The sequence below is a fragment of the Ictidomys tridecemlineatus genome, chromosome 1, assembly GCF_052094955.1.
Source record: "Ictidomys tridecemlineatus isolate mIctTri1 chromosome 1, mIctTri1.hap1, whole genome shotgun sequence".
Taxonomy (NCBI): Eukaryota; Metazoa; Chordata; class Mammalia; order Rodentia; family Sciuridae; genus Ictidomys; species Ictidomys tridecemlineatus.
In genome coordinates, this window is record NC_135477.1 from 4,729,613 (window position 1) to 4,756,397 (window position 26,785).

Genomic DNA, 26,785 nt, shown 5'->3' on the forward strand with positions numbered 1-26,785 from the left:
CAGGACCCTGCTCTGAGCCCCAGGCCAGGGCTGTGTCCCCACAAAGCCAGCCCTGCTGGGTCCAGATCCTGGGTCCTAACTGCAGTCCTCTTGGGAAAGGAGATCACAGACCCAGCAGCATCTGACCTGAGCCGCCCAGCACTACTTCCTGCATAGCCCCGTAGGGACCAGCTCACAACCCTGCGGCTCACGGAAAACAAGGCCAATTCTGTGCCCTTTGTCACAAAAAGGAGCAATGACCAGGAGAAGCCAAGCAAAAGGTTGCTGCTGCTCAGGACTTGCCCATGAGGGGGCAAAAGCCATCAAAAAGAGGCAGAGCCATCAGGAAAATGCAAACTAACTAGTAAGGAGAATCTCGACCGACCTACCAGAATAGCTAAAATTAAAAATGGTGACAATTCCTGATACAGTGTGGATATGAGGTGTCCCCCATAAAGCTCATGTACTAGGCAACACTGGAATGTTCAAAGGAAGGATGATTAGATGGAAAGCCGAGACCTAATCAGATATTAATCCATTTGATGGGTTGATAACTTGACTGGATTACTGGGTGGTAACCATAGTCAGGTGGGGCGCAGCTAGAGGAAGGATGTTACTGGGGGCGTGCCCTTGGGGACGATATCTTGACCCTGGATCTCCTCTCTTTCTTTCTCTACTTCTTGGTTGCCATGAGCGGAGCAGCAGTCCTCCACTCCAACCTTCTACCAGGATGTTCTGTTCCACTTGGGCCCAGAGCATGGGGTGGGTCAACCATGCACCAATCCTGTGAAACCACGAGCCAAAATAAACTTCATCTCCTCCAAGTTGTTCCTTCCAGGTATTTTGGTTACAGTGACAAAAAGTGGACTAGCTCAGTCCTAGAGCTTGGGTGTGGAAACACTGGAACTCTCCTACACTGCGGCCGGGGATGGAGAACGGTACGGCATGGTTTGGCAGTTTCTCGTGAACTCTCACGTGCAATTGCCATATGAGCTAACACTGCCCTCCTGGGCGTCTGTGTCACAGAAATGAAGACTTATGTTCATTCAGAAGCCTGTGCAATGGACGCTTGTAGTAGCTTTATTCAGAAACACCAAGACGGCAACTAGCCAGGTGTCCACCAGGAACAGGGTTAAGCAAACCGAGGTCTGCTCATACCATGAAGTATTCCTCAGCCATGAAAAGGAATAAAATATAGACACATGCAGCAGCCTAAATGGGACTCTGGGAAATTAAAAGAGTGAAAAAAGCCAATCAAAAAGAGCATATACAGATAACCGGAAGGGAGAGGGAAATATGCTGATAAAGGGGCAGGAAGAGCGGCATTTGTGGGGACAGGCATGCACACGGCACCTTGACTGGGAGCAGATTCAAGAACACACACACGGGGTAGAATCTAGAGAACTCAACACAGCACTAAGGGGTACACAAGAGTGAAGGAACCAGGGTCCAGTCCCTGGTCACATGAAATATTGTGATCCTGCAAAGTGTCACACAGAGGAGAGGTGGGTGCGGCATCCATGGATCTCTCTGTCCCGTCTCTTACAACTGCATGTGAGCCAACAATTCTCCTCACAAAAAATGCAATAAGAAGAAAGAGGCTGAGAGAAATCTCTCCCCCCAAATCCCATGCAGTTGAGAGCTCTACGATTACCGTTAGTACTTACAGCAATTATAAAACCCAAAGTGCTAGAATATTCACCAACAGCCTTTATAGGAAGATGATAAGCAAGGCATAAGTTTAATATTTCATGGAGGAAATGCTCATGAGGTTTTTCTTTTTTTAAATCTGAAATATGTGAAATATAAGTCCTTTCAAAAGCTGAGGGTACAGCTGAGACTCACTTTGGCTAAGAAAAACATATGGTTGAAATGAGACCGAGAAGTCATGGCCCAGAGCACGTCTCTGCCTGTGACGGGGGCTAAGAGAGCAACTCAGGCTGTGTTTCTCCAAGGGACAAAGTCCCGCTTCCTAGTGCCAGAGCTCCCTGTGGACACGCAGAAGTCACCAACATTCCACTTCCCCGTCCCCAGTGCTACCCGCATCACAGGAGGGGAGGCACTTTGTACAAAAGCCACCTTCGCCCCTAGTAGCACTCCGCTTCCACGGGGCGAGTGGGCGTGAGCCCGTCCCGGGTACTTACTTGTTCTGCATCATGTTCATTATCACCCAGTCGAAGGGGTACACGTTCTTCCCAATGAGGTTCTTAAACATGATGAAGGTTTCCATCAGAAAATCCTGAAACAGACAACACAAGGTTGGAACAGCCGCCAGGAAGAGGGGGACGTCAACGCCCATGAAGGCATGCGTGGTGAGACTACAGAAGGTTCTTATTTTTAGCTGAACGAAAGCATTCTGAAAACCAATGAGGACGCACATTGTGGGAGTGGCGTAGCAGCTCTGTCTTTCTGTGTATCTGGGGTCCTCCTGACCGAGCTGCAGGCTCCAGGATGTATTTTGAAAGGGTCTCTGGGTACGTCTCTCTCAGAGTCAAAACCAGTGGATCGGGATCCCCCAGAGTTTTCAAATACTCATCCTTGCCCTTTCTGCTTACGGGAGAACAGGATTTTTTTTTTTATTTTTCCAAACGTAACCGGCTGGTTGTACCTTTTCCTTATTTACTCTAAATCCATTTTTCAAAAGGAACAACACCCACTGGGTCAAATAAGGCATATTATCATCCCTCCTTCCTCCTTACGCCATTTAAAAATACAAGGCCATGTCCTGGCCACCTGCACACAGTCATCCTGCTGCACACCACTGGAGCATGTGGCCTCTTTGCCAAACCCTTCCACACATCAGTGCCATCCCACTGAGCCATCAGCCATGCCTCTGTGTCTCACAGAGGGTTTTCTGTCCTTCCCAGGCTGACCACAGGGTCGGCAGGGGTCGAGGCTGGTAAGAGGGCTCACAGTGATGGGAAGGGGTGCCGCTCCCCTGTGCCTGTTGGAAGGATGATTTCCTACTACAAGGGCTTCACACTTGTTCTGCTCTAACCTGAACATGGCAAGGCTTATCCCGAAAAGACCACACCTCCAGGAGCCCCGTGTGTGCTCAGGGCCTGCAGGTGGAACGGGAAGGCACCGGCGAGTTGACTTAGAGAAATGAGGCCATGGTCAGAGAACACCAAATGAGTGGGTATTCCTCATTTATTTAATCTATTGAATCATAATTAGGTGCACTGGCTGTGAAGGCCAAGGTGGTGAATGGAATTTAAGCAGCCAGTAAAGTAACAGAGTTCCTAACCGGCATCACTTGGCAAAGGCTCACGAGCCAAATGTGAGGAAGACAATCAGGTGATGTCCAAAGCTCACCTACTTTCTCTGCCACCTGTATAGCCATGCCAGGTTCCTGCAAGTCACGTCTATTTTGTGGAGGGCTTCGGTGCACCCAACCATGAATGGACTCAGGGAGCGACAGTGGCCACCCCCTGTCAAGGGAGAGCTCTAGGCCAGGAGGGAAAGTCAGTGCAGATGGGTTCCAAATTCTGCCTGTGAGGCCTGCAACCGCCAAACCTCAGCAGGGTGGGAGCACTCCAGGTGTCCCCCGACGCACAGCTGGCTTCTTTCCCCAGTTAAATGACTGAAATTCACATTTCGTGCAGCTTCCCCACTTTGTCAAGATTTCCCCATTCTGATGCCCAGGTTGCACGTTCTGCTGGCTAAGAGCTGTAACTCAGCCGCCCCTCCGTTTGCAGGAATTTGCTGGCTTCCTTGTGATCGCTCCTCGAAGCCTGATAATTGAGATGCAGGGTCTGGTTCTTATTATTCTGGAAGAGAAGCATCTTTTCCCAGCTCCTTTTCTTCTCTCGGAGACATAGTCCCGTACTTCATTAGCATGGCTCAGCTGTTAAATTTTGGGACTTTGCTGAACAAACAGAACGCTGCCGAGAGTGGGAGACGAGGTTTTGCAAGGCTTCCTGGTGGCTCTGCATAATTCACTAGCCATGGTGGTCCAAGCAACTGCAGCTGCCCAGGCAGGCCTGTGAGGCTCAGCAGCCTGTGAACCTGAGGTCCCCAAGTCAACAAGGGATGTCCTATGAAAGGTTCATCTTTAAACCCTGATTTATTCCCTTTGCACTTTGTAGTTTGATTATTCATTGGGTGTCCTAGATAATAAGTGGGCAGCTTCAATAATAATCATTAGTGCATTTCAGAGGCAAATTCTTCTTAGCCTAAAGCCATCTGCTTCTCTCCATTTCTAAAACACAAGCTTTGCCCAAGAGTCATCCTCTCACATCTCGACTGTGGCAGGGGGATGCTGGCCCATCAGCCTGTGTCCATCTTTGGCCCTTCGACATGCACTTCATTCAGAGTGATCTTTTTTAATTATGAATCTGATCAAGGTGCCAGCACACTCCTGATCCTGCACTAGCCACCGCTGCAATGGCTTCCCAGTGCTCTTGGACTAAACCATCTTGATATTCAGAACAAGGAAATGACAATCTCACCAGCTCTTAAACACTCTTGCCAAAAGATTGAGCTTGAATTTTAGGCAAAGCTTTCGGTCTGCAGGACAGACTGGGACGTGGCGAGGAAAGCCAGACAAGCTGGTTGAAAGGTGCTACAAGGCAGATCTCGACAAATCCAGAATGGGGTCGGCTTCCAAAGACTGGGCTCGGCATGCTCAAAACTCAAAAAGCAGCACCGTGAAGAGAAGAGAAGCAAAGGTACTGGGTTTATTATCGAAGGAGAAAGAGCATAAAGAGACACAACCAAAGTCGACAGATGAGTCTGCACTGGATCCTGACTTGAAGGAGCCCCTCATGAACGAAGTCAGTGTGGGAAGGACGGAGGAAGCCCAAGTCCCCTGGGACAGGGACAGCTGTCTCTTCCTGAAGAGCCGCATGACAGCCACAGGCCCCCCACTCCCCTTGGGAGAAGCATCCTGACAGCTCTCAGTTCTCGGGGGACTTGTTGTATGGACAGAGACTCTTGGGGATGCACAGAAGCAGCACTGTGTACAGAGCTGGCAGCGGAGGGACTCGGGTGACGGGAACCTGCTCTTGCTGCACTGTGCCCTCAGCTTTTTGGAATATTTGAAAACATGGTTCCACCTCATTAGGGCAAAGAGTACAGGAGCTGCTGGGGAGATCTGAGAAGGGTGAGGGGGTCACATCCACGTCAAAAATCCTGGTTGCCACATGGCACCACAGTTTTGCAAGGCGTCACTGTCAGAGGAACCAGGCAAAGGGCACACAGAACCCTGCCCGTGACACTGCAGTGATCTCAGTCTAAAAGGTTCAAACAATCACGCTTTTACTGTCATTCCCAAACAGTGGGAAAACGGCGATTAAAAACAGAAAACAAGGAGGCAAAGAAGACAAAGGTCTTCACGCTGCTTAGGAGGAGGTCTGCTGTGGCCTGCCACCCCCACCCCTCCAGGCGCTCCCAGGGACCCTCTTTCTCCAGCACTGCCCCCACACTGTCCCCTCACCCACTGTGCTAATGCCTCCACCACTGTCCCTTTTGCAGAGAAGGTGCCTGACCCCTGCTGAACTCTGATCTGCCCCATGGTCAGGACCATCCTTTCAGAGCAAAGATGATTTTGGTTAATGGGGAGGATTCTGTTTGGCTGTGATAGACCATGAGCCACAAGAGCTGGGCAGTGCCTGCGATGATCCTGTGCAGACGCAAGGCCACTCATCAGTGACCGGCCATGGAAGGATTCCACATGGCCCGGGTTCAGGTGCAGGGTAGAGGGCCTTCACAGGGCCACACTCATAGGGAATGGTCACAAGGAATAAAGGAGCAGGTGCCCAGAGCTTGGCTCCTCTTCCAGGACACGCAGCAGGAGATGAGCACATCACCCGTCGGCGGCTGTGGCACTGGACCTTCCAAGGTCTCCTGGGCCGCAGCAGGAGAACACTTGTTAGGCAGACACTTGCCTGCTAACACACTTGCCTTCATGTTCCCCATAAGTGCACAGGCAGTGTGCGAACCCAGACCAGAGCCCAGTCTTGGCTGATGGTCAAGTGGGACTGACCCCTGAGATGCTGTGATGGAGAGGGGCTGCATCTACCTGAGGAGACCAGGACAGGCGTCAGGTGGTCCCAGGGCGTTGGAAGAAGCTGTGTGAAGGGAGAAAAGGCTCCATCGAGAGGGCTTGGAATTGGTTGAAGCGCAGAGGCCCGCCTTCTCTGATCCCAAGGGAACCCACAGGTAGACCAGGCCCAGGGAGTCCACAGGAACCTGCAGCTCTAGACAATTAGGTCATTTAGACCTAGGGTCCTGCCAACCATCCACTGTCCCTCGCCCTGCTCCCCCTCAACTTTACCCCCCACACACTGCCTCTCCCTGCACTGTCCTGACTCCTCTCTCTTCACTCAGACACTCGACGGCCATTTGCTGAAGGAGACTGTGCTGTACAATAATGAACACACATGGTCATGGCCAGGTTGTTGGGACAGAGTACCAAAAGCCCCTGAGAATTTGCCGAGTGGCGAGACTGGCAGTACATTCGTAATGAGACCCTTGGATCAGACCTCAATGATGCCAGGGAGGTGACAGGATGAGTGGGCTGGTCACCAGAGAGACTGAAGGGTTGGAACTTCCAGCCCCACCCACCGCCCCTGGAGAGGAGGCTGGAGATTTTGCTAGAAGAACTCTCAGCCTTGTCTGATGAACTCTGAGCTGCTGAACAGCTGGAGGTGCAGGAGAGGCCTGGAGGGGGTACCTCTGCTGCGGCCCCGTCCAATGCCTTGCTCTCGCGGTGCTTCTGTTGGCTGTTGGCAGTCGTATCCTTTACAGTGAACCAGTGCACATGAGCCAGGTGCCTCCTGAGTTCTGAGAACAATGCCAGATGACTCCGAGCCCTGGGAGGCGGTGGTAGGAGCCCCAGACTTACAGGGACTTCGTCAGCAGTATAGGAGACAGACCCACCAAGTGGACGCAAACTGGCCCTGGAACCTGTGGGTCTGGCACTAGCTTCAGGCAGTGTCAGAATTGAACTGAGTCATGAAACTCAGAGAGCAGCGTCACAGAATCAGTTGGTGTGATCATGGGAGAGTCCTCAGTGAGGGTGCAAATAAGCAAGTTGTTTTTCCTGAGCCACGTAGTGGGGATCTGTGACAGGAGGCAAGGTGGCAATCTCCCTTGGAAGGTCCAGAGTCGACCTCATCCCTCTTCCTGGCGACGCAGGCCTTGGGCAAGCTGTCTGCTTCCGTTCCTGGTGCTGAGACTTGGACACAAGGTGGCAGTACTGTGGGTCGAGGGGTGTGTCTGCTGCAGGGTCTGGAGACGTGTCAGGGGCTCAGATCCTCGAGGACAGGACGGGCCCCGCTGGGAGGGAGGTCTGCGTGGACCGTGGCCATTCCTTTTCCTTTCTAGGTCAGTCTTTCCTGGGTGCTCCGTGCTCCCACTACCTCGGATCAGAGAGCCACCAGAGAAGCTGTAAGAGCGACAGCTCTGTGACCCATGGGTGTGTGTGGGAACGACTCACCTCAGCAAGGGCTGGACTTGCCAACCTGGGGGAGCTCTTGTCAGAAGGAAGGAAGTCTCCAGAAGATGGCTGAGGCTGTCTCGGGTGGGTATACTAACTACCTTCCAATTAGTTCACATAAAATCACCTTTTGTCTTTTAGGGTAGAAAAAGAGTCAAACACCCTCTGCCTACAGTTAATGGACAGAAACAGATTCTACCAAGTTTCTGATGGATTAACAGCAATAAAAAAGGTTGACCATCCCTGAAGTATGAATTTAAGATACACAAATCACAAATGCCATTTTATAATGGAAATGAAATCGTCTGCAAATAATTGATTTTCTCACTGGTTGTGCCAAAAGGAAAAAAATGTCCCTTGGGATATTAGGACCACAACATGGAGTAAATATCTGAGTCTCGGCTTGAGGAAGGAGAGAGGGCACTAGCTTGGAATTCATCAATTACAGCAATTTTTAAACACCGTGGGTCATTATCACTTTTCACAATTCACAGACCCCCAGATCAGTAGCACCATTTACGAGTTCAGATGAGGTGGCTTTAACAGTCTGCATGTGTGGTTTTGACCGTGACTGTTCTGCTAATGCACAAATTATTAACTAGAATCTTTACTTTGCAGGATGGGTAATTCTTCTCATTCTGAAAACTGTTATTATTTAGCCTGGAATTTTATCTAAGAAATTATTCATTGAACTTCAAGTTATAACTATTCTTTTCATTGACCAAAGCAGGATATATGAACACATTTAAGATTCAATTATGGCACTACAAGCTGTAAATACAAAATCTGATTTCAATATGCCATGATTTAACATGAATCCTAGTAAAAAATGTGATATGTATCCCATATTTGAATATGCCTCTACTATAAACTATTCATTAATAGTCAAAGGAAACCAAAAGACACATACATGCAAACAGGCATGCTTTCTTGTACCTCGATTTTTATGTAAGGGAAATTGCTATGATGTTGAGGTATAGGTTCATTTTTATTCTACTTAGAATTTTATCTACCTAACTACCTATCTATCTACCTATTGTGGCAACAATTTAAAAAATTGTCCCAGAAAAAATTCTTGGAGAAAAAAATCATAAGAATCATTCTCCTCTTCCCATCCCTTTACCCAGTAGATGTCACACACAGAGAATCCCACTGTGCACACCCCAGCAGGTTTGCTGTACTGCGCAGGAACCTGTGGGCAGTCTATAGTAGCTGATCCCGAGAGTGGAATCCTGGAGCTCGTGTGGATGTCTGATCGGGAGCTCTGCCGACAGGACTGGCTGCAGCTTCTTGCAGGATATCCACCATATGGCAATGGACTTTCAGGTCACTGGGAGAAGGCTCCGTCTCGATGAACTCCCTCCATGATACTTTTCCTGATTAAGTTGCATCATAGTTTCACTGAGGGTGACTAGAGAGTTATTTGGGGAAATGTTGTTGAGCATCCATGATTAGAGCTAATTAACAATGGTGTGCAGCTTCAGACTGTAAAGCCTGTCAGGCTTTGACCAGCCAAGAACGGGAGTCGATGACGGTCATCGCAGGAAACACCTCCAGCTGCCAACCCAAAGCTCGTGAAAGGACAGACCAAAGAAGACAAGAGGTGGGTTCTCCAGGTCGGCAGTGGACACGAGTCTGCAGGTCAGGACTCTGGTCTTCTGAGGAACAAGGCTTTGGTGATACATCAATCACTCAAGAGGCACATGCTTATGCACAAATCTATGTAAAGTAGAAATACCAACACCATACAGACATGTAATAGTGGACGAAAGGACACCCACCACAACATCGGTCCTCATCTTCCCGAAAGTCTTGATCAGGTGAGCATAATGATAATCTTCCATTTGTCGTAAAATAGCTGTCATGCACGCCACGAAGTTCCCCTGCAAATGATCAGAACACAGAATCAGAGAGGAGAGAGCAAAGGTTAGGAGAGTTGCTGTCAGTCTGGCATCTAAGCCATCCAGGAGAGGCAAGGGGGCTGCCGGGCCCTGCATCCTGCCAGGTCTTGCCCAAGGATGAGAGCACAGGACTGGTCCATTTCAACCTTGAGTTTTTTGGAAGGGGAATATATATATATATATTTTTCTCCCTGACTGCATTAAATGCCTCATGACTTGCGGTTGTCCAGACTGGAAAAACAAACTTCAAATGTTTTTCTATTAAATATGCAAAGATTAAAGAAAAGATAAAGATCAAGGTCACTTGTGTTTTGTGCCTTCCTGGCACTTGCTGCCCTCATCATCAGGCACCCTGTGTACATGTCCCCTCCTCTTGGGCCATGGCAGAGAGAGGTCTTTTATTGCTCAAAATCTGCCTGTGTCCCCCTTGGCCAATTTGGAGGCAATCGCCACCGACTCCGCAGTGAGTTATGGTCCAATTCTCTTCCTGGGGAAGATCGGTGCGAGGAAAGCGGGCTCACCGGAATGTCAAGTGAGAGAGTTGGAAATTTCTCATACCAGACAGAGCTGGCTGCAAAGGGGAAGGAGGAGGAAAGAAGAGAACAGCAAATAAAATCAAGACATGGAGAAAGTAAAGAGTCAGAGCAGTAAGCAAAGAGTGAGCCAGGGTGTGACTGTGGGTGTGCAGGTGCCCGTGTGCGTGGGTGGGTACCTACTGGGGGCGTCTCACTGCAATCCCCACTCCCATGTTGGGAGCTAAGGACCCTGAATTGTCTTCCTTACTTTTAAGTGTGTGTCCCTAAATTAAGGCATTTTAAGAAACACAGACCATATATTTACTCCCATTAAACAAGTATAAGCTTAGTACAAGTATAGAGCAAGGCATAGTTTATGACATGTCCCTATTTTCCCCCTAATAAATGAGTGCCTAAATTGTGTTCTTTTACCAACCCAACTTTTTCCAGCCACTCATCCGAATACCTAAGTGTCTGCTCTATTAATTGGGAATATGCACTCCACAGTGAAACATTAAAGTCCAATGCTTTCTGAAATCCATCTTTGTATCTATAGTATATGCACACACTTCCAAACGAGTCCTCGAAGGATGCATTACACAAATTGAACAAATACAATAATGATGATATGGTATCTTCCAGTTGCCCATAAATATAATTTGTGAATTATGATAATTGCTGAGATTTAGGTTCCAAGTTGGTAGTGTTCAGTGAAAGAGCTAGATAATACTTGTTTTGCATTGGAGGAAGAATTAGTAAAAACGGTAAAATGTCTATTTATGAATATGAACTTTTGAAATCCGTAAATATTTGGCATCCCACTGAGCCAGTTGCACTGGTATCCTGCCTTCTGTTCATGAGATGCCCTCCTTTGACAAGTGTGAGACTGCATGTGGACCAAGCACTGTGCTAGGACTGTGAGTACCAGGACCTGGTTTCAGCATGGGGTGGACTCTCTGAACCCATTCTACAGGCTGTGGGATTGAGGCTCAGAGGCTGCAGACTCTGGAAAGGAAGTGGCCACAATGGCTGTAAAACCAGCATTCCAGGGCTCTAGGGTGGGGGCTCTCCGGATGAGCTCTTTTCTTTCCCTCTCATCCACATGTACATATTAATTCTTTCTCTGAGAAATCTGAAGCTACTGCTGACAGCCAACAGGAGGTAGACCGCCAGGAGAAGATGCAGAAATGCCAGGCCTCCGCAGGACCGTGCCCTAAACTCTACCTGGAAACACCACTGGTGACCTAGTCTCCTCCCTGTCAGAGGAGGAGCTTTTCCTGAGCACCAACACACCTGTATCAATCCAGGCGAACCTGGAAAGTGCTGGAAGTGATCTCTGCCTGCCAACACAGTTCACCCACGGAGACGCTCACAGTGGTACAGACCAAAGTGCAAAATACCAAGTCACAAGCAAAAAGAACAGAGGCCCCTGGGAGGTCTTGAGATGCTGAGGGCATGTGCCCAGAGAAGCACCGGGGACAAGAGTCAGTACCTCTGCAGTCAGGCCCAGTGACCAGAGGGCTACGTGGACAGGCTGGATCCAGAGAGGATCCAGGCACTGCTGGAGAACCCAGGCGCAGCCAAGAGCGGGCAGCGATGCGGTACCAGATGTGAAAAATGAAGTCAGACCAACAACACCCAGAGAGCAAGGCCTGGGGAGGCACATGCGGCCAGGCTGGACCTGTGCAGGCCGCCCACCGACAGGCGCTGGAAAGGCCCAGCGAGGGCAGAAGGTAGGCACCACCATGGGCGACAGGAGGCCTGCCAGCACAGCGCATGCAGGAGATGCACCAGCAGCCACTGTGCTCTTTGGTCTTGCTTTTCCTAGAGGAAGGGCGTTCTGCCATCTCAGCGCTTCTCTGCGTTGGTGCCTGTGGCCTCACTCGGAAAGTGGTAACGCCCCTGGAAGTCCCCACAGAAGGGCTCCCCAACCTCCCTCATGTTGGAAATGGAGCTCCATCTTCCAGGTATTGGTACTTTTTTTGGCACTAAGGATTGAACTCAGGGGTGCTTAGCCACAGAGTCTCATCCCCAGCACTTTGTATTTTTTTAAATTTTGACATAGGGCTGGCTTTGAACTCCTGATCCTGCGGCCTCAGCCTCCTGAGCTGCTGGGATTACAGGTGTGCATGGCCACACCAGGCCAACGAACCCACGTGGGTACTTTCATAAGGTAAGCATTGCTGACGCCATGGAGTCCACTGTCCCTGGGAGTGCAGCAGAAGCCTGCACAGCGTCCCTGTGGTTGCTAAGCATGGGTAAGCCAGGGCGCGCAGAAGCTGAGCTTGAGATCAGTCATATGTTAGGAACAAAAATGGGGAAGAACTGTGAGAAGATATCTTGAATCCTGCAGATGCAGAAGAACATTAGTATCCTCAATGTTTTAATGGATTTATTGTAAATGCACTTAGTAGTCATGGGGAGGCTTTATTTTTAAACGACAGGTAGACTGGCAGGTAGGCTGGGGGTGAGCCATGGTGCAGAAACTGTCCTGTACATGAGCCTGGGGACCCGGCTCCAGCCCCAGCCCCTGAGTAAAAATAATTAACTAGGTAAAAACAAGACCTATTCCTATGACTTCAAAGCAATGCAAAGTAAGGGCAGAGAAGTCAGGATGCACTTGCAGAAAATTTCAAAATCAGGACATCGAATGCTTAATAAACAAAAAATGTGAACCTCATTAGTAATCAGAGATGAAAATGATATATCATTATTTGCCTGCCAAAATAGCAAAGAAGTGTTTAAGTGATGATAATGGTAGCAAGGGAGCAGGGAATGAGGACTCTCGTACGCTGCTGGTGGGAGCATAAATTGCTATAACCTTTTTAAGAAGCGATTTGGCAAAAGTCTTGGAAAAGTCTTGGAGAAAACACTCATCTCCTCAATAATTCTACTTCTAATAACCCACCAGAGAAAGCAATTTGAAATAGGAAATTTTAAGGGCAAAGATGTCCATTGCATCACGGAAAATACCTAGGTATTCAAGGGAAGAAATTGTGTAAGTAATAGGAACTTTGTAGGTTGCAGGATGAAATACAGAATGCCCACTTCCAATTGAATTTCAGACAAAGAACAAAAAATAAATATGTCCCAAACACTGCACTGGAAACATTGCATGGGATACACACACATTGGAAAGAAATTGTCCACCTGAAGTTCAAGTTGAACTGGGTGTCCTGAATTTTTAATCATTAAATCAAGTAATTGTGCCACAGTGTTTCAATGAAATATCGTACCATCATTAAATATTAACCATACAAAGTGAAACATTTTAATGACATTAAAAGATATTGAAAGAACAAAAAATGGACAAGGACCAAGAAACTGAGAGGAGAAGCAACTGAAGTCAAGGGGACTCTTGAAGCTGCAAAGTGGAGGACTGGTCGCTGGGCCCGGTGAGCCACACCTGTAATATACAGTGACTCAGGAGGCTGAGGGAGGAGGACCACAAGTTCAGGCCAGCCTCAGCAACACGTGAGACCCCATCTCAAGATGAAAACAATAAAAAGGGCTGGGGGTGCAGCTCAGGGTTAAAGTGCGTCTGGGTTTAATGTACAGTATTGGGGGGAAAATTGACTCCGAAAGTAAGGCTGCATGTGAAGAAGACAAATGGCCCCCACTCACTTGTAAGCAGAAGGCACGGAGGGTGCCTGACACAACGAAAGAGGAAAGCTGGCTTGCAGATACCTAGGGATAACAAACCTATAATAAATGCCCCATTCTCTCCTCGGCTCACCTCCCAGCATGTCAGCAAGAGGATTAGGACAAACTCCCACTTTGACCTCAGTCACACACTAAACAAGAGCACAAGACTAGTCTTAGGGGAAACTGACTAGCCAAAGAACAAGCCAGTAATAGTGACCACTGGGTTCTGACAGTCGGCCATCCTCCCTCGTAGGCTCACCTTGTCAGGCAGCACCAGCCTCAATGTGTGGGGTAAGCTCTGGGAGGCAGAAGATCTGATTCAGATACCAGGGCCTCATGTTCAAAGTTCACAGATCATTAATAAATAAAAACAAAACCAGAGGAAAGAAAAAAAAATATTCAGAGCATGTAAGAGAATTTAAAGAACTGCAATTATTACCTTTGTATATATGAGATTATATCAATGAAACAAGAACATCATGTTATAAAAAAGAAAAAGGAAAAAAATAAAGGAGTCTCAATTTTAAATCAGAGTATCTGAAGTGTGTAAGCAGAAATAAACATTAAAATAGAAGTTTGGGAAGGAAAAAACTAATAAAATCCTCCAGAAATATAACAAAATCACCAACACACTCAAAGAGAAAGAATTCATTGAAGATATATTAAATATCTAATAAACAGGAACCTCAGAAAGAAAGAACAAATAAGAAGATGATTAAAAGCTATTTTTACAAAATGATAAAAGATCTACATTTATCAGGTTGCAGAATACAGGATTAAAATACAACAACCAATTTTCCTATACACTACCAATGGTCAATCCAAAAATGAGTCTCAGAAGATAATTCCACTAAATCATCAAGAATAATAAAATAGGAATATGAAAGAAAATTTACATTGCATATTGTTAATATCAAAAATATTGTTGAAAGAAATTAAAGACGGTTTAAATCAATGGCAAGATGCCCTATGTTCATGGATTAGAAGACTCAATATTGCTGGGAGAACAATGCTCCCAGACTGATCTATAGATTCCTTACGCTTCCTATAAAAATTCCAGCTGAATTCTTGGCACAAACTGGCAAGCCAGTCACAGAAGTCCAGATACTGTGTGGCTGCATTTCTAAGAACGTCCAGAAAAGGCGAAGCTATGGAGACAGTACGTAGGTTAATGATTAACTGGGGATGGGGGCCTGGGGAGAATGGGAAGTGGCTGATAGAAGGTCAGGTTCCCTTTCGGGGTGATACAAATGCTCTAAAATTAACTGTGCTAATGAACAACTAGGCGAATGTACTAAAAAGTATTAGATTGTGCACTATAAATAGATGAATTCAATTTTACATGAGATATATATCAAGAAACTTAAATTTTTTAAAAATAAAAATTGATTAATTAAATGATACAGTGTCACTTGTAAGGGGATGCATATTCAGAACAAAAGGCCACTGAGAGTCAGCAGTACCTGGGTGAGAGGACCAGGGATGAAACAGTGATTCAAAACAGTCTAGAGAGGAAAAAGGAAACGAAAAGCCAAAAGACTTTGGCCACTGCACCTTGGGAATTGCCAATGGACAAGGCAGCACTGGGAATAGTTGATTTTCAGGACAAATAGAACCACTTGCCTTTAGAAGCAATGGAACATACTATTTAGATGTAAAATCATCATCACGATAATGAAGGACTTGGGAAATTCCTTTCCAATTCTATAATCCCAATAAAATTGTTCTCTTACTTTATATTTGTTGAAAAAAAAAAAGAAGCAGTATTTCCCCAGTGTTTTAATTTCCCACTTCATGTTTTCGTAGCATACGGAATTTCCTTAAAGCTACCTCAAAGCTCTGCTGGGACTGAGAGAGGCAGGGGGGAGCCTAAGAGGGCGGACCTCAGAAAGGCAGAGGACAGCCGGGCAGCAGAAAGACACAGGATGGTGCCGGCCACACACGCCGAACATCAAGAGCCCCGGCTGTGCCTTACAAAGTACTTCATCTGTTTTTGATTAAATATTTTATTAAGCATAAGACATCATTAAAAAGCCGAAATGGGTTCTCTTGCTAAAACTGAAGTTCAGGGAAAAACGAGTTTCTACTCGCATCAATCATCTGAGCTTCCTCCTTCCCCAGATGAGAACCAGGTTGGGTGGGCTTCGGGGGGAGGAATGGCAGCACTCGCCCAGTGTTAAAAACGAGCAGGGGCCTGCAGGAGGGCAGGTGTTTTGAAATATGAGGCAAATACATAAGTGAACACAGCTAATCTGTTATCAGATATTTACTGTGAAATTCCTGTTTATACATCATGTGAACACACAGAGTGCGTGGCTGTTCATATAACGTATAAACAAGAAAACACTGGAGGGCTCTTTTCTCCTCTAAAGACAAACTCAGCCCCACAATGTCTTTATTCAATGTGTGGCTAATTTTTACTCATTTAATTTCCAAAATACTGTGATTTCCTTATTTTATAAAGAACCGTAGCACGAGAAATGTTTGTAAAAAGAAGCTACACAAAGGTGAAAAGAGTATGGTTGATCAACTACATTAATGTCACCTATTAGCTATTTTAAACTCCCAGCAACAAAATTAAACCTGCATCTTAAATTTAAAATGAGTGCTTGGTTGAATTCACAAAATACCATTATCTCATATAATTCCAGATACTATAAGGAAAGAAATCTGATTTTAAAAACAAAATCAATGCCAATTTTACAGCAGCAGTAACTGCAGGAAGACATTGACAAGACATGACCCCAACAGGGCATTTAGATGTTAAGTTACCCATGATAATTATATGCTACTCATTCAATATAATAATCTAAACACCTGTTCACATTAGGAGTGAATGATGATAAGATGAAATTTAAAAACTACACTGCATGATATAATGAGGAATACATACTTTGTATATAATTTTTTGTTGTTTTTTTTTTTTTTTTGGTTGTCAATGGACCTTTGTTTTTATTTATATCCGGTGCTGAGAATTGAACCCAGGGCCTCACACATGCAAGGCAAGCATTCTACCACTGAGTTACAACCTCAGTCCTGTATAAAACTTCTTAATATAGTTCATTCGGTACTTACAAAAAGACAGGAAATAAAGCAGTAATTTTTACATTTTATTTTTATGAACTCGATAAATCAGGTGATATTAGAGCCTTGGAGTGTTTAAGATTCTCCAAGTCTCAGCTCTTGCTACACAGCATCCGTAAATACAACATAATGGACCTAGAGTCACAGCCATCACACCCTCCTCCTGTTGAAGAGGGAATCGAGAAGTCTACACACTTTTATAGTCAACTTGTGCACCTGAAGGACGTCATTACCATCAGGCGTATAGGTCAAAGGTGACACTCAGGTAAAATGGAACATATGGATCATAAAAGCATATTGTGCTTGATTCTATCCTCATTGTTGATGTTGTAGGAATGAATAATGTCACATACCAGGTGTTAAAAATAAGTCGTGGGGGGCTGGGGCTGGGGCTCAGTGGTAGTGGACTCGCCTGACATGTGTGAGGCACTGGGTTCGATTCTCAGCACCACATATAAATACATAAATAAAATAAAGGTCCATCAACAATTTAAAATAATATTTAAAAAAAAACAAGTAGTGGGGAGCTGGGGCTGAGGCCCAGTGGTAGAGCACTTGGCTAGCAGGTGTGAGGTACTGGGTTGGATCCTCAGCATCACATAAAAATAAACAAACAAATAACAGTGTTGTGTCCATCTATAAGTAAAAAAAAAGAATTAGTGAATTACAGGGGAGCAGATATTCTGAAATACGAGGCAAATATAGAAGGGAACAGAGATAATCTCCTATAAGGTATTTACTGTGAAATCCCTTTTTATACATTATATGGACACCCAAAGTTTATGGCTATATGCCCCAGAGCTCTACATCACAATAGACCACCCAACAACACTTCTGCTTAAAACTAGCTGAGACCCGAGTGACCCGGGCAGTAAACACCTGAACCCTCACTTTCAAAACTCCTGACATGGAAGGGTGACTCAGTTTGTGGGGCCCCAGGAACAGCTGTGCAGGAGCAGGATGCCGACAGCAGCCTGCAAAGCACAGCAAAGCACAGCAAAGCACAGCAGAGGACACACCCCCCGGGGGGCTGGTGCCCTTCCCGGTCATCTGGGTCTGCCCTCATCACAGCCTGCATTTCCGAGGAAAGGGGACTTGCACGTGTCATAAGAAACAGCAGAAAGCAAGATTCAACCTGGGGTGGAGTGAGGCCAAGTGCAGCTTACGGCACGCGTCCCATGAATGGGCAGCCCTGAGGTCCAGGGGCGGGATGGATTAGAAAGAACCCCCCAGAGGTTTGAACACAAACAGAGCCCGCGCCAGGACGGCCTTCCAGATGCGTCGAGGCAGAGGCACGAGGCTCCCCTGACCACGCGTGGGCCGCTGGGACAGCCTGAGTGTCAAGGCAGACAGGGAAGCACATGGAGTGAGGCTAGACAGACACACAGCCAGGATGGGCAAAGGAATATAACACGGGGGTGAGGCTAGACAGGTGCATCCAGGACAGACGGGAAAGGCAACCTGCCAGCCAAGGAGTGGGAGGAAGAGGAGGTTGAGAAGCCACCTGTTCAGGCCTAAGGGAGTGGCAGATCCAGGCAGATCCCTCACGGACATGGAAACCACGCAAGGAAAGGTCTTTCAGGACCAAGACCCTCACTCCACCTGAAAATACCGCCTCACAAGTTCCTGATGATGCTGGGGGCCTCCTGGTGAGATGACTGCTAAGCACACACTGCCACTTAGGAGGTACTTTTTTGGACAAAAATATGCAACCATGAGGAAGGGAAGAGAAACATGTGGCCAGACCCCTGGCCTGGATGCTGTAACAAAAAGCCAATGGGAAAATCTCATCCGAAGTGGACATTATGTTAGGGAACCATTGTTAATTTTCACTGGTGTCACACTGCTGTCACTAGGTAGCAGAATCATTCTCATGAGACAATGTGTCACGGGTCTGTGATGCAGTGTTGGACTGGCAACAGAAGAGGCTTCCTTGACACGTGGATGCAAACCTATGGCAAGGGAGTTTAATATGGCACAGCCCGGTACCCAGAAGGTCCAGCGGGCAGCTGTGCAGGGTCACTGTAACCCTGCTCACATTCCTGTATGTATGGAGACTTCAACAATAAGGAGCTGAGGGAAAACCACATCTACACAGTCCAGGGAGAAGTGACAGGACAGTCATCAAGACACAAGGCTGCCAGTGTTATAAAGGGATTAGCACAGACTGCCCAGGGCTTTCTAGTGAGAAGTGGTTACTTTCCATTCAAAGAAACTACTAGGGAACACAGCCACAGGGCTCTGAGCACTGATTTGGGTGTTTAAACTCATATTCCAGTAGCAGGAGCAGAGGACAGATTTAAGCAGGAGCATTAACTCAGGACAATGTTGGGGAGGCTAAAATACAACTAAATGGAGGGCATATTGTTTCTGCAGGTGAAGCTTCTTCAATGTACGAGTGGTTGATTATCGGATAATTCACAGCAGGGATGTATTCTGGCCTTAACAGATACTCTGCAGGGGGAGTGCTACAAAAGAGTACAAATGCCCTTTTTTTTTTGCCTTATCAAATATACATAGAGATATACATCAAAGATACATAGGTTCATGATACAAAAGTAATCTAGGAGCCAACACCAAGGGTTTCACAGGAGACAGGTGGAATGACCACCAACAGGTTGCAAATACTGTATAGGGTACTGCAATTTAGCCTTCCCAAGTTTCAGTTCCCTCACCTGTAAAACTGGGATAATGAGTCTGTAATGTGGAATTCCTGAGAAGTTTGAATTGGGAATGAACTGAAGGATATGAGCACAGTAGCTGCCTAGGTAAGTGAGCCGTGGTGGTGACAACGGTGATGATGAATACAATACAAGGCCATACCAGAAAAAGTATTTCAAAATCACAACAGCTTCTGAAACCCAGGAAACACTGAGGAGAATCCAATGAGACCTAAAGAAAGTGGAGGGGTATACCATGCTCATGGATCGTTAAGATGCAGCAGATCTGTGGTTTCCAAATGCCAGCCGCCATCTATGTAAAAACCAGCAATCCGATTCTAAACTCTGCAAAGGAGAGCAAAACACAAAACAGCCAAGGCTATGTTCAACAAAGTCAAAGGACACACACTGCGGACTGTAAGACTTATTATACAGCCTCAGATACCAAGAAGGTGCAGGACTGGGAGGAACAGACTCACAGAATAAGCAGCCTTAGTACAGGTATGCGGTGAGTTGACTGTCAACAATGGGGCCATTGTTATAGTCTTTCTAGCAAAAGGGCCAACATGGTTGGCCACCCAAATGAGAAGGAAAAGGGGGAGAGGAAGACAGGGAGGAAGGTTCAACCCATACAGCATACAAAAATCAGCACAAAATGCTTCAGACACCTGAATTTAAAACTCAAAACAATAAAACTCCTTTTAAAAAATATATAGCAGAAAAAGTCTGTGACCTTGGCTTAGGCATGCATTTCTTCTTTTTCTAACTATAACTTTTATTTTCGATTACATAAGAACCAAATTACTTCTGTTATTGTTATTTATTTATTTTTCTTAGAAAACAAAAACAAAAAACATAAAAGAAAAAAATGACAAATTTATCTCAACATTAATAACTTTGGTCTTTAAAAGACTGTAAAGAAAGTAAAAAAAAACACAGCTGCAGAATTGGAGATAATACTTACAAAACAAATATCTGACAAATGGTTTGTATGCAGTATTCAGTCTATCTAAAGAATGCTCGGAAATCAATTTTAAAAACTTGTAAAAAAAAAATCCGCAAAAATTTTGAAGAGACATTTCACCAACCCAGAGACACAGGTGGCCAAGATGCACATGAAAACACACTCGATGTCATTGGTCAGTAGGAACATGGAATTAAACCAGGAGGAGACCACTATACACTTATTAGAACCACTGATTTTTTAAAAGGCAGGAAGAAGAACAATGGCAGCCCCCCCACACTGTTGGGCTGAAGAGGATGGCCACTGGGGAACAGAGTGTCCACCCACGTACAGTTAATTAGGTTCCTACTGTATGAGCCAACCAACCCACTTTTATGAATTTGTATGTATTTCACTCGAAATAAAATCATATACCCATACAAAGACCTCTACACAAATTTTTGCAGCACTTTTGATTGTTATTTCCAAATGCTGAAAACACTCCAAATACCTGCTTCCTAGGAAATGGACAAATTAACTAGGCAAATCCATATGGTGGATTATTATTAAAAAATAAGGGGTGTAAACTACTGTTCAATCAGCATAGACAGATCTCCAACACACCGTGCTGAGTGAAAGAAGCCAGACACATGAAACTGTAGGAATCCATTCAAGGGAAACTCTACAAAAGCACAATGAGACGGGGGAGGGGGCTGATGACAGAAGACCTGAGGGATGTTTTAAGGGGAAGGGAAGTATCCCTATATTTGGTGGTAGTTACACAAATGGACATAAGGGTCAAAGTTCAGAACTAAAATGGATGGATCACTCAGTATAACTTCAAAAATATATGAAGAAGAAAATTTTAAAAAATCACAATTTCCCATAAACCATGTGCATTTAAAATTGATATTCCAGGATTCTCTCCTCGCTCTGACACATATATGGAAATGAACTACTTTCAGTTTCATTAATTGTTTAAATTTATTGCAGCTTTCAAGTGGTTTTATTGTTCATTCAGTATTACAAGTCTTCATTACTCTTGTTTCACACATTTTTCTTAAGTGTCCATGCCAATTTATTTTCACATGAACTTTAGAACCACAGTTTAAAATTTGAAAACAGCCCCATTGGGATTCAAATGGGAATTCCATTCCATTTTTGAAGGAATCCTGACAGCTAACAATTCAGCTTCCCATCCCAACTGCTCAGTCTATGTTCAGGCCACTGGGGAACACTTTGAAGTTTTTGTCATATGGATCTTAAAGAGTTCTTCTTATTTTGGTTTCTACTGGGAGGAGTGCTTTTGTCAATAAGCTTTTAAGCATTCTCTTTTTCTTTCTATAATTGGGGAAACTATTGAATTTGGTGAGTGTATTTTATAACTGAACTTACGTGATTATTTTATTACTTTCAAATTTTTTTTTTGTGGTTGTTGTCTTGCACTGGAGACAGTTTCTAAAGAAGTTCAACTAACCACTGTCAGCCATCTCATGTTGTCTTTCCTAATCGCAGGCAGTCCTGTTGCTGTCTCCGAATGCACTTGGCAGACCAGCACCGTCAGGGCCATGTGGACTTACAGTGTCAGCCAGGCCTTGGCTTCCCCAGTGATTTCAGTGGGCATGCCCTTGGGGCTAATTCTAAAATGATCTTGAGTGATAGTTAAGATAGACCTTATGTATCATGTTAAGCAAGTTCCTAGCTCTTATGCAATCAGGTTCCAACACACACAGGTCTCGAGTTTGATTACTGCAAAACGAGCAGATGGATAATTAAAGTGAGCGTCAAACCACACGTCACATGGAAGCTCTTAAATTCCTACTAACAGGATCAGAAGAGCACCTCAAAAGACATCATTATGAAACTCCAAGCTCTAATACAACAACCCTTAGGAGACTGACATCTCCCAAGCTCCCAGGTGGCCCAGGGCCAGCCAGCCACTGCCTGGAGCCCCCTGAAATGACTTCCCATTGGATGGTACCCATGGCAGACTCGGGTGTCAGCAGCTGAATTTAAACATTACCTTTCCTAGTCAGAGCTGATGTTGATCAGTATTTTTACACACTATATGCGACCTGGCCTGGAGCCAGTGAACAGTCTTGGAATTGGTGGGTATAAATTGTGGATGCTTCACATCACATTATGTGAAAAAAGATGTCCACTCAATAAGAAAAGTACTAAGGTGGACATCAATTACAGACATACGGTAACGTATCCAGTGTCAGGTAGACATTATTCATATTTCCAGTTTCCACCTTATAACATGAAAATGTTATTAATACATAAAATATAAAATAATTTTACTTATTTATTTATAAATACATAAAGTATATGTCCCCTGTAGAAGGCTCCTCTTATTATGTTACATAGACATAATTTAAACACTAAAAGAGCCCATTCCACTGATTTTATCAAAATTTAAATCTCTTTATAAATTGCCAAATAGAAACTTAGCATTGTTCATAATGGTAACCATCATAATTTTAATTAGAAAATACAAAACATTCTCTATTAAGATTAATCTGCTTGAACAAAATCCACGTTTTACAGATTTTTAATTTATGATTATGTTGACATCTCAGCTAAATGTCCCCACACATAAAATTACAAAGGTGTCCTAACAGATCAGATCAACCTCCTTTTACCTGAACCCAAAACCCCATTCACAAGTCCTAGAGAAGATGCAAATTGGAAGTCACTTTGTAACAGATGTTCAGTCAAGATTTTTTCTTTTTTATTAGTCTTGCTTAGACAAGATCGCAACAGCATGTAGTAGAAGGTAAACCCACAAAGTGGTAGGATAATGACTAATTTTAATTACTTTCTAGAATCACGACTTGTTTGCAAAATTGAGTATGGTTTTCACAAGCTAATTATCAGGCTATACAGTTAAAAGTGTACAGCATGATGTGTTTCTCACTCCTGTCTAACCAAAGCTTACAGGATAATGACACAAAGCCCGTGTGTGTATGTGTGTGTGTGTGTGTGTGTGTGTGTGTGCGTGTGTGTTTTATTTAAATCAGCTGCTTTGGTGTCATACAGGGGCTAAAAGCAAAAAATCTAGGCTGATGAGTTAAATAGAGAAAGTCAATAGAAGGCATTTGGGTGAAAGAATCAGACACTTCAACAACACTGCATGGAAGTTCTGGCAGAAATATCCCCACAGCCACTACCGTACATAAAAAGAAAACCTGCAGCATTATGTGCAGGCCACAAAGCCACCGTGAGATGCTCAGCCTCACCTCCGGACTCCACCCCGCTCCCCTCATTGCCCCAGTCACACTGCCCAGGGCAGGATCCTTGAACTGGCCATCTGTACCCTTTAGAAGCTGGCTCTACCAGGGTGCTCTTAGAAGCCTCCTCCAGAGGCCATCTGGCTCACCTTCTCCCCTCCTGCACAGCTTGGCACCAAAGTCTCCTTTCCCAAGTGCCACAATGCCACTTCCCACTTCCAACTGTAATGCACTTGAGGCCCCATTCCCGTTGAACCATTCCTGGGGGGCTCCTTCCTACAAGGGCACCCTCTGTCTACGTATCACGTGGCTCTCCATCCCCTCAACCCTCTGGAATACAAACTTCATGAGGTCAGGCACCTCCACATTGCTTACCAGCAGACCCGGGCCTGGAAGACAGCTCTCACCAGCGAGGCGCCCACAGACCTGTGCACACCCTCTGCATGCAGGCAGGTACTCAGCCTCTTTTCCTTGTCCTGGAAACATTTAAAGCAGCAAGAAAGAAGGCCTGACATAACCAGCGGGAAGGAAAACTCATCAGTCTAACAAGGACTGTGACCCTAAACAGGAAAGTTCTGCCGAGGAAGCGGGCTGTGCCTCTGATGAAGTTAGAGGTTCCATCTCTGGTCCTTTGGAAGACCCAAACCTATAGCTAAATGCACAGCTACCTCGAAAAATCAAAACTGGAACGAGCAGATGGCCCAGCAGGCCCACCACTGGGCAAAGAGGCACAGGGAACGAGATGGCCACATCAGGGAGATACCTGCTCTCTGATCCACCGCGACAGCGTGCACTAGCCCAGAGGGGGAACCAACCGAAGTGTCCATTAGCAGAGGAATGAAAAAGAAAATGTGGTCTCCACCCACCATGGAATAAGATTCAGTCATAAAGAAGAATGGAGTCACATTATTTTCAGGAAAATGAACAGAAGTGGAGAGCACCATGTTAAGCCAAGTCAGACACAGAGAGGCAAGTTTCCTCTCATATGTGTGTGTGTGTGTGTGGGGGGATTAAACAGATGACCTGGAAGGAGAACAGGGAAGGCTGCAGGGCCAGCTCACCCTCTCTGCACCTGCTTCCTGCCGGACTCGATGGGTGCTCAGGACACACTGAGGACGTGGAACAGAGGCCCTGGGAACACGAGTGCAAAACGTGTGGCTGGGGGTGCCAAGCCTCCAGGGAGCTCTGGAAGACCAGCCCTGGCAGGACCTGCCTCTCCATTTGCCCTGCTGCCCCTGGAGCTCCTCACAGCAGCCAGGAGCCTCCCCCAGCAAGCGCATTTGTGAAGAGAGGGGTCCAGGCCAGACCTGTGGAGGGACCAGGCGACAGCCTCGTGCAGCAGGTGAAGGGTCTGGTGAGAGTGTCACTCGGGCATGCTTCAGAGCAGGACACCAGTGTGCGGGACAGGCTGAAGGAGTCAAGGTGGCCACCAGGGTCAGGGTCCTCCACTCACCACTCAGTAACAAGTACTTGCACCATCCTTTGCTGGAGGCCAAGTCCTGTGCCTGTGTGGGGCTCTAAATGGTGACATGCCAGGTGGTCTGCCCTGTCTAATGAGAAAGGACCTTCAAAGGAGCAATCGCATTCACTGTGACAGGGTCATGGTGGGGTGACTTGGTGCTGTGGGGACCATGATGGGCTACCTGCCAGGTGAGGGTGGGAATGGGGGACGAAGGTCCATCAGAAGCACAGCGTGGGCACAGTGGCAAAGGCATCAGGTTCTGACACCTGGAGCCACTGGTGCTCCTTCCAGGCTGGGCGGAGAGGTGGAGAGTGCCACAGAAGGGAGAGGGGAGGACCTGAGCTCTGAGGAGCTCCGAGTCACCTGGCCTGGTGGCCCGGGCTCTGAGGGGCTCCGAGTCACCTGGCCTGGTGGCCCGGGCTCTGAGGGGCTCCGAGTCACCTGGCCTGGTGGCCCGGGCTCTGAGGGGCTCCGAGTCACCTGGCCTGGTGGCCCGGGCTCTGAGGGGCTCCGAGTCACCTGGCCTGGTGGCCTGGGCTCTGAGGGGCTCCGAGTCACCTGGCCTGGTGGCCTGGGCTCTGAGGAGCTCCGAGTCACCTGGCCTGGTGGCCCGGGCTCTGAGGGGCTCTGAGTCACCTGGCCTGGTGGCCCGGGCTCTGAAGGGCTCTGAGTCACCTGGCCTGGTGGCCCGGGCTCTGAAGGGCTCTGAGTCACCTGGCCTGGCTGGCCCGGGCTCTGAGGAGCTCCAAGTCATCTGGCCTGGTGGCCCGGGCTCTGAAGGGCCCGGCTGGCAGCACTAGCTCTTCTAATGTCCCACCCTCCCTGGGACATCAAGAGATGACGGTAGGCAGGTTTGGAGAGAAGAGCTCCGTCCACGTTTCTGTGCCTTCAGTCCCCTGGGTCTTAGGCATCATCACTCTGCTTGCAAATGCAACCCCCTGCAGCCCAGGAGCAGGCTCAGGGCGTCAGGAGGCACCTGCCCATCAGGGAAGCCTGACAACTCTGGAAGTCACTAAAATGAGCCCTCTCTGTACTAATTCTTATGAATAGCAGTTTTAACTTGTTTTTCAATTTGTATACTCCTGCACCCAAATTCCCTTCCTGGCAAAAGGGTGCTTCCAATTTTGTAAGCTATGAGTCCAATGCTGGAACTTGGAAGGCTAATTTCCCCAAATTATTCCAAAGCAACCCCAAGCTGCCTGGATGGAATCCTTTGGTGTGAAGTGTAGATATAGACATGACTAAGGACCTTTTGGTGGGTGCTGGAAGTCTGGGGCAACAGGCTGGCTAAAGACTATAAAGGACAGAGCGGGTTCTCTCACATCCCACAGGATGTCACTTCTCAGGATCTAACGGGGGGAAGGAAGCTCAGAGAGACATCAAGACCCAAGCCAGGCCCTGCCATGGCTGACTGTCCTCTCCCTGCTGCTCTGCAGGGCACTTCCTGCGCCTAGAACCTACGCTTCCCTAGGCAAGCAGGGAGCTCGCTGCTTGGTCAGCTGAAACGTCTTCATTTTCTGTCTTTACTAATAAAACAAACAATTATGAAAAAAAGTTGTCAGTTTAGCACTTAGAAAATTTAATTATATGGGCTGTGTGTAACAAATTAGAATTCTTGTTCTCCTCATAAACTGCATTCTCCGTTCTTGACATGTGATAATGTATGATTTCTAAACATCTTTGCTCAGATTTACTGGTGGGAAAAGAAAAGAATTAATTGGTAGGAAATGTGAATTTGGGGATATATTTCTAAAAAGAGATTTTATGCATACCTAGTAAGTTAATGAAAAGTAGATTGCACACTGGCATGGACAGAGGGGAGTGAAGGGGACAGACAGGGATGGGATTGGAAGGACAGGCGAATAAACCAGACTGCACTCTCCTACGTTCACATATGAACGCGTGACCAGTGAAACTCCACA

General features: G+C 46.4%; 1 protein-coding gene across 5 annotated transcripts in view; it reads right to left on the reverse strand.

Annotated features, from left to right (window-relative positions):
* Dock1 (dedicator of cytokinesis 1) overlaps positions 1-26,785 on the reverse strand; it is a 461,323-nt gene that overhangs the window by 172,052 nt on the left and 262,486 nt on the right. For all 5 annotated transcript variants that reach the window (XR_013427043.1, XM_078024305.1, XM_078024303.1 and 2 more), the window contains exons 28-29: positions 9,202-9,303; positions 2,124-2,218 (exon numbers count right to left, since the gene is read on the reverse strand). Coding sequence is in view for 4 of the 5 variants with exons in the window: in XM_078024305.1 (XP_077880431.1) it covers positions 2,124-2,218; positions 9,202-9,303 (197 nt within the window). In the remaining variant the exon portion in view is untranslated. The remainder of the gene's footprint in view (positions 1-2,123; positions 2,219-9,201; positions 9,304-26,785) is intronic.